This window comes from Sciurus carolinensis, chromosome 4, assembly GCF_902686445.1.
Source record: "Sciurus carolinensis chromosome 4, mSciCar1.2, whole genome shotgun sequence".
Classification (NCBI taxonomy): Eukaryota; Metazoa; Chordata; class Mammalia; order Rodentia; family Sciuridae; genus Sciurus; species Sciurus carolinensis.
In genome coordinates, this window is record NC_062216.1 from 60,030,842 (window position 1) to 60,043,518 (window position 12,677).

The 12,677-nt window shown below is 33.8% G+C and overlaps 1 protein-coding gene across 1 annotated transcript in view; it reads right to left on the minus strand.

The window, feature by feature from the left end:
* Window positions 1–12,677, minus strand: part of Nrg1 (neuregulin 1) — a 1,005,384-nt gene that overhangs the window by 15,527 nt on the left and 977,180 nt on the right. The window contains 2 exon segments of the mRNA XM_047549469.1: window positions 1,645–1,668; window positions 8,077–8,135. Of these exon segments, the coding sequence (XP_047405425.1) occupies window positions 1,645–1,668; window positions 8,077–8,135 (83 nt within the window).

The following is a 12,677-nucleotide window of genomic DNA, read 5'->3' on the forward strand; positions in this document are numbered from 1 at the left end:
TGTAATGAATCAGATCAAGCATATTTTTCAATCTGATGTGTCTAGGCCAAGAGACAGAGCCCTTGTCTTTCTCAGTTTGAATTGACCTTTAAGATTGAAATTTTCCTTAAGGATGCAATGAACTGGTCTAATGTACTCTGGAGGCTTTGAAAAGTGTGTCTTAGACGTGTCTAGATGCCAACACACATTCTTTACTGACCACTGAAAGATCTTACTGAAGAAATTGTATATCTCAACTATTTGACTTCATTATTTTGAAAGAGAAATACTGAATTCTATAGTCAGATCCAAGTTATAAAGGAGGAGCTATCCTGTGAATGAGAAGGGGTTGTGGGGAGTAGCAGGATTTTTTTCCTCCCTGCTGAAACTGGGACAGTTTTTATCATGAGGAGAAAATCCCTAATAGTGTAACTGCTGTTCCTTTTGGGTTCCCCAGTCTTGGGAGATGCTTTCTGACACTGAAGGTTTATTCAGGTAAATATGGGCTTTGATTCCAACAAAGTAATAGATTTCTTCTGGATTATTTTTTTGAGGGGGGTGGGCAGTTCATTGAGATGTTATCCCTGTAACTGCTAGAGCTTGCAACTGCCTCATTTACCACAAGATAACGAAGTACATTAAGGGTAGACTGTTGTTAACATCCAAAAAGGCAGCAGCTATAGGTCACCCCTGCTGCAGGATGTCACTGAAATCAGCTGCATGGGAATTAGATACTGTCCTGTTAACCAGGACATTGTGCTGTTGAGCCCAGACACTGTTCCAGGGCTGCACAAAACATTCCAGTGAGGCATCCTAGCCTGGCACTGTGAAGACCAGGCAAAGGAACACAGGTTCCTGTTCCTTGCAGGACTGGTCTTTTTGATCCACTATTTAGGATGAAGGTCTTCAGGAGTATGCCCCAGTCTCAACTGCTCTTAAGAGACATTTTTTTATGTTTTCAGTGTGAAATTTTCTATTTGATTACTTGTCTAGATAATCTTAGTGACTCAATTTTAATTCCATTAGCACTGGAATTTTCACCTAAAATAGCACAAGTCTTCTTTCTGTCTTCTACTTCCTTGTTCCTAAGATAATGACATTGACTAGAGTCATACTTGAGTATCTCTAGAAAACTTGAGTGATTCAAATCTGTGCATATAATACTGTGTTGCACTAAAAGGGAGTTTTCTTGCTATATTAAATAGATGATTTTACATTGTATCTTAAGTGCTCATCAGTTAAGAAGTTGTGTGTTTTTTAAGCAGATACATTTAAAGCTTCATTTGTTTTCAAGTCCCTAGTTTGCCTTCTCCTGTACCTTTTGCACCACTCCAACTTACTCCAGCTTTAAAAAACAAAAATACCAGCATAGCCAAATCCAATCAGTGGGTCACACAATGTGGGATGTACATGAATTTGCAGCAGCAGGGGTAGGTGATTTTAAACTAAGTGAAGGAAGGTAGCTTGGGGCTTTAAAAACTGCTGCACATTTCAATAAACTAATCATAGATTGACAGCAGAGAAATCATTGTTATAGCTGTATGATCCCTTCTAAAGAAAAAGGAAATTAGTTAGGAACTGAAAAGTAAGAGTAGGAAGGGAAAACGATTTCAGCTCATAGGCTCTAAATTCTGCAGGCTAAAAGGAATGATGATTGGTCCATACCCATAAATTCAATCCCAAGATGCTCTGCCAATGCAGAAAGTTGACAAAAAAAAGAAAGAAAGGGAAAAAGTTTCAGAAAGAGCAATACACTGCACTCCAAAACACATTACACATGACTATTACAGCTCTCTGTGCGTGCACATTGAACAGGACAAATGGGTGGTTAACAAAGCAGTGCTCAGGTAGGCCTCCCTGAGTTCACATAAAAACTTCTGTATTTTAGATAATGTGCAAATACCAGCACACGCTCTTTATTAACCCTTAAAAGAATTTACTGAGGGAGAATTTTCATAACTGAACTATCCTCTACATTACTCATTGCTTGAAAATAGCAATGGTATTTTATTTTTATCATCAGAAGAAGCACTTGATATTATTTCATTCCCATTTTAATGACCCAAGGAACTAATTTTTTTTTTTTTTAAACCCAGAGACACAAAGTGGCAGAACCAGGAGTAGAAGCCAAAGGAGAGTAATTTGGTCTGAAATTTTTATCACATTGGACTTATATTTTTCATTGTTTGTGGGTAGTTACACTTCAGTGTTTCTTGTTTTTAACTTTTTTTCTAACCTGTATTTCCTTCCGCTTTCTTCACTATTTTTTACATAACATGTCTCAAAGAAAACAACAAATGCTTCTACACAAAAAAATCTGAGACAAGCACTTGGAAAACTAGAGATAGCTTGCAATTTTTTTTCCCATAATTTCTGTGTGGTATTGGACAATTCTATGGGCCACTTTTTCAGATTGCAAAAAATTTTTTTTCCTAGTGTGTGTGGAGGGGGGATATAGTTTATGGGATCTTTTAATTTTAATTTCTTTCTCGTTCAAGTAAAAATTAGAGCCAATTATATCATCTCTCCATAGTGCTGAGCTCTGATGGTCAAAGGTACCAAGAGGATCTGCAATACCACCCAAGGAAGGGACTCAAAAGTGTGTGCCCCTCAAATAGCCATCCTGGCAGCTCTGCCTCTGGACACTTTAGGATTTTAGGAAAGCAGAACCTACAGAGGCTCAAATAAGGAAATGCGGGAAACAAAAACAAAAACAGAAACTCCAGGAAGGGATCTTTTAATTCTTACAACAAAAATTGAAAGTCCACTTTCACTGTTTGGAAGTTTTAGGACTTTCTTACTTATGTGTGCTTGGCATAAACTAAGGTCTATATTTTCTTCCTTTGATCACTGATTTGAGAGATACCAGAGTGAAACCTTAACATAAGGAGGTATCTCTTAAGTTTGTAAAAAAAATTATGGAGGGGTGTTACTCTTACGGAAACATAAGTTTGGGCATGGAGAAAGTTCCTTCTACAGAGATGGAGGAAGAGTGGAAGCTAAGTGCTGGTTTCAAGTCCTGCCTCTGCCATTTATGGTTTAGTAATTTTGGAAAAGTAAATTTTTCATTGACCAAATTCATGATACACTTGCCTCACTGGGTGATCCTGTGGAATAAAGGAGATATGAAACAATGTTGGCCAGTAGAAGGAGGGGTTAACATTTTAGGAAACAGACATATGGAGAGATATACCTTGGACCACTTAATGCATTCGGGTTTACTTTTCACAAATTTTGTGCCCAGGAAAATGCTGAAAGCTCTTGGGATAAAAAAAGAGACTTTAAAAACTTGAATCACCTTAAGGAAATAAAACTTCCCAAATTAAAAAAAGTACATATGTACTAAGTATTTGGTAATGGGCAAGCACTGTATATAATATTTTCTTCTGCCTTGGGTTCAATGTACTCAGGAAATAATCTGAATTTTTCACTAATTAAAAGTTAGGGAATTTAGGATTAATTTGGTTGCATGAGATGTTCATAGTAGAATAATTTATTCAACTCCAAACAAATTTCTTTTGCCTCTGAGCAATATTCAATTTGTTAAATTTACATGTTTTTTTTTTTCCATTTGCTTTCTTCATATAAACTTTGGCACATCAATGTGAAAAAATTCATTTCCCAAGGAAATAAATAAATTTTCAAGAATGTGACCCAATTTTCCTCCTAGAAGCCCCTCCATCTCTTGCTTTTCACTTCTACCAGTCAGTAATATTTTAAGGGTTAAAATCAAGACATATCTGTAAAAACTCATTCCGAAGATTCATTTTCTCCATGCCTACGTGAACACTGCTAATGATCTATATTAGTTGCATAGAAAGCTTGGTTAAGTTTTCAATAAAATTAGTAGCATGCCCATGCATACATATTGCAGCATTTACAGTTTTATAGGTAAGTCTGTGAGCCTAACTATAATTTCATTTCGAGGGAAGTCATTCATATCAGGCAGCTCCAATTTCAAATAATTCAATGGTAAATTGGTACTTAAAACTGGAATCTTCTGGCCATAAGCCTTAAGAAGGAAACAAGCAGAGGAAACATGCATTGGTCATTCTAGATCCAGAGCAAATACTGCTCTAATTTATTTCTACTATTGGTGGTTACATTTCTTTCATTGTGAGTCAAAAAAGCAGAGTATGCAAACACTTTTCATTTCGTGAAGAGGTTATTTCTATCTGTTCTACTTAATCTAATGTTGGCTTAGTCTCATTATGTATCACATGCTTCCTATTGAACTGCTGCCTAGTCACTACATTTTTCAAATTAAATTAATAATTCAAAAACACAAAGGTTACTGTAAACAATTTAGTTTCCTTTTCTACATGTGATTTCCTGCTGTGCCCTCAGTGATATAAAAAATTAATTTAAATCTAGAGTCTTCAGAAACTATTAAATATTGACTCACTAATCCTTTGCCTTAGGATTTTATAATTACTTTTAGAAAACTGATTAACCTGGAGGTTAATTTAAATTTTCAACTGCATTAGAGGAAAGAATAATAAAACAACTTTCTTTCACCAAAATTATATATCCATTGCAATTGTGGTTTTTGTTATAATTTGGAGACATTCCAGTATTTGTTCTTTAACATCTTGGAACTGTTTATGCAAATAATCACTAAGACTGTGTAGTTCTGATTTGTTGCACCTATGAAATTTCTAAAGGAGTTCTCTCAATGCCAATTCTAAACTGGACCAATTTAGTGTCTGAATTTTAATTTTAGACTTACCTTTGTAAGTGTAGATACTTTTATTTTCACATATGCCAATCCATATTGTCATTGAACCCTTTGAAATGTAATAGCAGACTTCTCCTTATTCCCTTGGATCCATATGCACATGAGCACACTCACACACTCACACACATACACACACACACACACACAGAGTAAAATCCTACACTCTGATATGACAATTTTGTCATAGATGGAATGTGTCTTTGTTCTACTGTTATCAAGATACTATTTGATAAATACATTATTCCAACAGGTTTTGAAAGCATTTAGAAATCTATGAAATAACTAATGAATTAATAACCCAAGATTCAAAGCTACTTTTAAGGATATGGGATGTTAACTCATTTTGAGAATGTGCCTAAATGTTCTAAAATTGCATTCTTTAAAATATTCTGCAACTGATATATTCTATAACTAGTTCCTATTACTCATTAGCTTCTATAGGACATACTTACTTCTTATTACAATTAACTACTGAAGTTGCAAATGCTTTTTCTTTTATTCTTCATAAAGTTTACATATTGATTATGGATTACATGCACACTACACAAACACACACATACACACACACACCCCATACAACACATTGGTGAACACAATCATATTAACTAGGGATTGTGTCAAGATAGATCAAATATAAAACTGACTAAATTTGACAAAACTTTTTTAGGAAAGACTATAAATGTATCATACAATTGAGAAAAATGACTATCCTATAAGATATATATTTGTTCCTTTCATTTTAAATACATTTTTATAAATTAACAAATGGCCCCTGGGATATCCTGACCAGAGTGACTTTATCAAATCCTAATAATGTAAATTACAAGTTAATAAATATTTAAAATATTGCAAATCCTTTACAATGCTATTTTCAACTACAAAAATGTGGTTGGGTAGGTTTTAAATGTTTCTCTTTGAGGCTAATAACTAGCTTTTACTTCAAATCTATATAATGGCCCTCCAGACATTATGTTCACAAGCAAACAAACTTTTAAGTGACCTATCTGGTAACATATTCTAGCCTTGTCTCAGCCTTCATTGCTACTTGAACATGAAATTGTTAGAGTAGCAAAAATTTGTTCTGTTATCTTCTATGTAGGGGTTTGCAGAGAGAAAAATTGAGAATTTCAGGCATAGAGGTTAGAAAATGAACTCTGGGCAACATAATTCTGGAAAGCAATGTCTGATTGTAAGCTCTTGCTTTTCCAGACATGAGGCATCAATAATGTAGTCATTCATTACATGTTTTGTTCATAAATGTGCTTCCTATCAATCTTTGTTAAATCAGGTTAAATATGAATGCTAATTTCCTGGATGTCTTCCAAAAATGTCATTGAGAGCTAAAGAATTTATTTAAGGAGTCACACTTTGGAGTTCACTATTTTAAAATTATATCTTGTGAAAGTGAAAATGGCCAAAAAGTGGATGAAAACATTTTCTTTGGTTATTTCCATCAGATCTAACTGCATTATTTTTCTGGGAAATATCTTCGTGTTTAATACTTTTCTTTGTATAGTGATCCAACGTTGTCTTCAATGCAAATTAAAACACCAGAATTTTAAGAAATAACTTAAATGTTCCAAATTGTCATTAATTTCTAAAATTTAATTTTATTGTATTTATACAGTCACATGGATTTGCTAAATCTATGCTATTTGAATACAAACACACATTTCTAAAAAAATGCTGGTCAGATATTCAATAAAATTGTTTTTTTTTTTTTTCCATTCTATTTTTACCTTCCATCCTATATACCTGTAAAAAAATTAGTCTAGAGCTATGGAGAGAAAATTTCTGCCTAACATATTTAAATATTTGTGAATACAACAAAGACTATGTTTGAAAAACAAGAAATGCCAATTTGCCATTTTTCTTTTACAATAATGATATCCTCTGATATGTAGCCTATGTAAATATGTTAAGAATTATTTCACTAAATAAATGATAATTATGGGTGTAATCTCCCATAATGCATTCTAGAATTCATTCTGATAACTTTTATAACTGTTAAAAAATCCTAATTCATTGTGTGCAACAGAACAAGGACAAATTTCTGATTCTTTTAAGGACCCAAAATGACCAGCTTGTGTTACTATTTCTTACGTTATGAATTTAAACTGCAATAAACTATATATTTTTAAGGGTAAGCAACTGGCAGGAAGTAGCAAAACAGGAGTTGCCAACTCCAGCTCACTACCCACTTTTGTAAATAAAGTTTTAATGAAACACAGCCACGCACATCAGTCCATGCATTTTCTGTGGCTGGTTTCATGCTACAGTGGTAGAGTTCTGAAGCTGTGATAGTGATGAGATCACTACAAATCCTAAAATATTGCTATTTGAATCTTTACAGAAAAAATGTCAACCCTTGATCTAAATGAATAACCAAAAATGGATCTATGTCAAATATGTTGTTTTGAAAGTTACAGAATCTAAATCTAAAATCCCAGTTCACAAAAGGACAAATACATAATTTAATTATCCATATAATCATACACAATGTGAATTGGGTATTTTAGGAATGATTTTCCAAACATTATGAAGTCACAAAAATCCATTGTGATTTCCCAGTTCTGCATTAAAAATATATATTCTAGAGCTAGACTGTTATAGTTCAAAGTAACATTTAAAAAATAACTATTTCTTCCTAAATTTACCTTTGAAACTAACAAGAAATGTTAATATAAAGAGATGCTAACATAAAATGGTTTTTAAACTAGTTCTGAATTACTTGTTCCCTAAGCAACATAAATAGAAGCTAAGAGAATTCATTTGTGGTGAAATGTTTGCTTTTAATTTTCCTACTCAATACTTTTCATTTTTAACACCTATATGCAAACTGTTTGGTTAATGAAGAGAAACATCTGAACTCTTTTCATGATGTTTATTTGTTATAAATAACACACTCAGAACCAAAATTAACTTACCATCATTTTGAGTGCATATTGGTTACAGCTTAGCAACAGCCTTTTCAGGATGTTGACATAGTATACAGAAGATGGACTGTTCAGTGCAATGATTTTATTTTATCAATAAAAGTGAGACTTTTAAATGCCTTTATTATAATTTCACTGCTTGATATTTACTATCAATCTGTATCACATTATGCAATATCAATTTCAGAAACATCCGGAGCCTCACACACCTATTAGTTTATCAGAGCCAACTAGTCACGAACAGAGGAAGTAATACAATCGCTTTTGTTAATGTTCTCATGCGACAGGCAGAGGCAGTCAATATTAGACCTGGTAAAACACATCTAGCTCTAGGTGAAATCTGAGGGGAGATGCAGCAACAAGAAAGCAGCACCGACTGAGCATGCTCCTATTCAGGCAGAGACAGAAAGGGAGTGGACGTACTGTAGAAGCTGGCCATTACGTAGTTTTGGCAGCGATCACCAGTAAACTCATTTGGGCACCTGAGAGAAGAAACAAAAAACAATGGTAGAAAAAAAACAGAGAAAAAGAGAAGAGGTGAATATATGCTAGAAAGAAGCTCCTTCTGTGTCATTTGACTGAACTTGGTGAGTTCACCCTCAGGAACTGAATCTTCGTTCTAATCATGGTTTTCAGACTCTGGCATTTCCCCCAATAGTTAAAAATTTGAACAAAATGTAGTTCTTGAATTTGTATGATAAAAAGATCCCAGCATTTTAAGTGACTTCTTTCTTTCAAAGGGAGCCACTTAAAATTAAAATCTAATGTTTTATTCATCTCAGTTTTCTATTTGATAGCTTTGGACAAAGATGTTGGGAGGAAGTATATTTTCATTGGTTTGCTGTCATCGATTGCCAGCATCATGGCCATCCCGAGTGACCATTCTTTTACATTTTATGACTTTGGGACTTATGCGGAGAGACAGCTAAAGATCATAGAGAATGGGTTTATGCCTTGAGTGGACAAACCATAATAAGAACAAAAGGATTCAGTTACAACTGAGCTGTAAAAGCACCAAGTAGTAGTGATTGTTGCTGTAGTTTGGGGGAGAAAGCAAATTTCAGATTATTTTAACATACTTTCTTGGTTTTGGACTTTCATGGGCACATTCTCAGTACATCTTGCTCCAGTGAATCCAGGTTGGCACCTAGAGGGCAAAAACGTGATAAGCAATAGAACGCTAAAGACACTGAACTTTCAGACTGGTAATTTTCCTCCTACGGAATATGGAGACTCCTAAAATCAACCTGGTACTGAACAACATGAAGAAAAGAAACAGCACAACATTGAGAAGACCACACCTCATGAGAACTGTGGGTTGCCAATTTTGGTTGTTTGCTTCATTCTTCCAAAGATCAGTTAACTGAAATTTAACTAGAGTGAAGTTGAAAGCTGAATAAGGGTGGCAGGGAGGGACAGGTCTTGTTTTCCTTCTGACTGTGAGCACTGATTCTTTCCATGTTAAAACACTGGCTTTGGTAACAGCTTCCTTCATGATCTCTATCAAGAGATCTTGAGCTTTTTATGTTGTGATACCCAATTTCCCCATTATTTTATAGTTACTTTCTAAATTGTAAGATAAACTATTGAACAATAGATGTTGAACACTTTTATAGTCTAAGAAAAACTAGTCAGTAATCACTGTTTTTAGATGATATTACAAACTAAGCCTCATTTGTAATGTTGCAAGGCAGATAAGGGATTTTATTATCACAAATTTCACTTGATTATCCCAAATGAAAGATACACTTTAAAATTTAGAAGATATTTTTCTACAGAAATATTTAATAGATATCATCCTTCTATTTAAGGTAAAATTATTTTGAAATTATGTAAAATTTACATTTTATTCCATTAATACACTTACCTATCAATTTTTGGGGTCTTGATATTATGTTGTTCTTAAGGTCACACAATGGGGCTAGGCTTAGATATGTGAGTCCTTTATATTTGCTTTGTTTGTGACTATTACTTAAGCATCTAAAGAATTTTAAATTGGATGCATTTTACCCAATATCATGCTCTAATAATAAGTCCACTGAAAGATTCTAGAAAGCAAGTATACTTATGGGTGGAAAAAAATCTTTAGTTAAATGCTTTATTTAAATCTTTATTTAAATGCATAGCCATAATTTTTAATCATTAATCATAACCATCATGCAAAGCAGCTAATGTAATTTAGCTCTGAAAGCACATACCCAGTGATTTTTTTATATAACCCTTTCTTTTCCAGAGTAAATAAGAATGAATGCTATAATTCTGACATCAAAGAGATGTGAATAAAACTATTTTTATTAATACAGGCATAATTTATTTTCCTGTCAAGTCAAACTTAATACTAAAGAAGAATGTTACCACATGATTTGGTAAATGTAATTCTTTCAATTCATGACAAATGGCCTACAAGATCAAGTAGTAGTGCCAGATTTTTTGCCCCATGAGATTTTGTGTAGTATAATTATGATCACTAACAATAACATAAGTAAGAGTAAACAGTAAACATTTTGTATTGGTAGAACCCTTTTGAACTCTTTCAAACACACATACAAATGATCTGGTTATGTTCATTTAGAATAATTTTGCTGCAGAAAAGAGAGAAGGAACTACTTAGAGAAGTGGTTATCAAAAAATCTCTTTTACCATGGAGGTTCTGGGAACTGATGCACATCTTAATAGAATCTCTGTTAGAAAATCCTGACATAATTTCTTCTGAACATATTACCAGTTAGGGACAAGAGAACTCAAGGACTCCTAAAAATCATTTTTGTGAGCTGGGAATGTAGCTCAGTGGTAGAGGGCTTGCCTAGCATCTGCAAGCCCCGCCCCTGACAAAAAGTTACATTTTTATAAAATGGATTTTTAAAACAATCTTAGAGGTAAAACTAACTGCAAATACCCCAGCAATTCAAGTGACCAGCAACAGAAGTTATCTTGTTAACTTTCACTGACATCCAGAGTTGTTGCCAAATCATCTGGAAAGAAGCGGAAACTAACTGGGATAGTTTGTGCATAATTCAACTGCACTGATTGCATGGAAAGCATATGCAAATGAAAACTCATCTGATCTATAGCGTGGATGAAATTCTAAGGAATTACTTCTGAAAGGATAGGGAGACTGTCTGGCTTCTGCTGTATTTCTTTTACCGTTGTATATTAAGCATCCAATCTATCACTTTCCTGGAAGATATGAACATGGTAAATTTAATCTGATTTTGAAAATATACTTTGGCATGAGTCTCAGCAAATCTCAAGACTTTTATTTTGTAGAAGAATCTGAAGATTTGAATAAGAATAAACACCTGCTTTAATTCCAGAAATATCTATCATTTGTTTCATTTATCAGATTAGAAGATGGAAATCTTTTAAAATTTTTAATATTTACTTTAAATATGATAATCTTTGTCCTATATTTGTTTTTAATGGAATGAAGATTTAGTTTTGTCTAAAGTCATAGGAGCCTCTTACAACTAACTATCCTGATCTTTACCTCCCCTCTCCCCGTTTCCACATCCTGGGTGAAGTTTCCCTTGTATGGTGCTCTCATTGCACCCTGTGCTGGACTCTTTACCCTGCACCTATGCTGTGCTTATCTGTCTGTGCAAACAGTGATCACATTTTGACCATTTCCTATCTCTACTGCCTAGCACAGTGCCTGCCTGGCTCACCAAGCACTATCACAAGGTGTTTGTTAAATTGAACCTAAGGTCAGAATACAATGTTTGATAAAGAACTGTACAAAAAGAAACTCATAAGAAAACAGATTTGCCAAGTACAGGTCCATCTTGAATATCTCTGTTATCTTTACAGTTTATGATAGACTCTCCTCTGTAGACTCCTCCTGCAATGTTTTTAATAGCAAGTGTTCTCTTTACAAATTTCCTGCCCAAAGTAAAACCCTTTAACAGTGTGTTTGCAATTTGGAAAGAGTACACAATTCTTTTAAGAGCAAGTGTGTCATCTAAATTTAAATCTCGTGACTGAAACATCAGTGTACCTCAGATTTGATAAAGTAGTACGGTTTACTAACCAAGACTTCTGCTCAGCACCAATGAAATAAAAACTGATGTTTTCTCAAAATGGCATTTATTTACTATTGTGTTCACTTAGTCTTATACAGTGCCAGATAAAATCATTTGATTTTTTAAAGTCCATATTAAGATATTCTAAAATTGAGGCCTACCAAATTTAGTTTAGCCCAAAGTCCATGTATAATTTAGCGCTAAGTATCTAGGCTTTATGCCCACAGCTTTACATTACTTGTACAGGATTTTTCTTTCAGCTACTAAGTGGTACCTAATAATTAGGTTCTCTATAAACCTTCAAACCATGGCTATTTTAGGGGCACTATCCATTAGATATACTGGTTTAATTAAATTGAAGAACATAATAACAATTCATTATAAAAACAATTTTGATAATATTACATGCTATGAATAACCTGACATGCTTACTATGCAACTGATTATCTATAGATGTATTTTGAGAATCAGCTCAGTGTTGGGTATACTTTTAGATTTTAAATAATGAAATTATTTCCCTTATTATTATTATTATTTTTTTTTGTGGAGACTCTAGACATCTTCAAAGATGTCACAGACTTCAAGAAACTTCTGGTTGCCAAGATTGGCTAATTTTATAAACCATGTATCAATTATAGTCAATTTATAAACCATTCTTAGACATTCTTTCTCTTTCTTTCTTTATTTTCTGGTGTCATTTTCTCCAGGTCCTCCCTTGAGGAGGCAGGAAAAGGGAGACAGAGTCTGCATCCTATATTCCCTCACTTTTTAATCATTGGTTCACAATGAAATATTTGGGTAATTTAAAAAATACTCTGTCCAAAATGAAGAGGCCCTCTTGTCTTTTTGCTTTTCCTCAATACTAGCCATAGCATTTCCTTTTACACTGTACAGAATCTGAAATTATTTATTGGTATCTTCTTACAAACATTGAATGATGAAAATGCCAACAATTATGTATTGAGGGGTCCTGGTTGGTTTGTGTTAGGTGTCAAGACCTTTTGC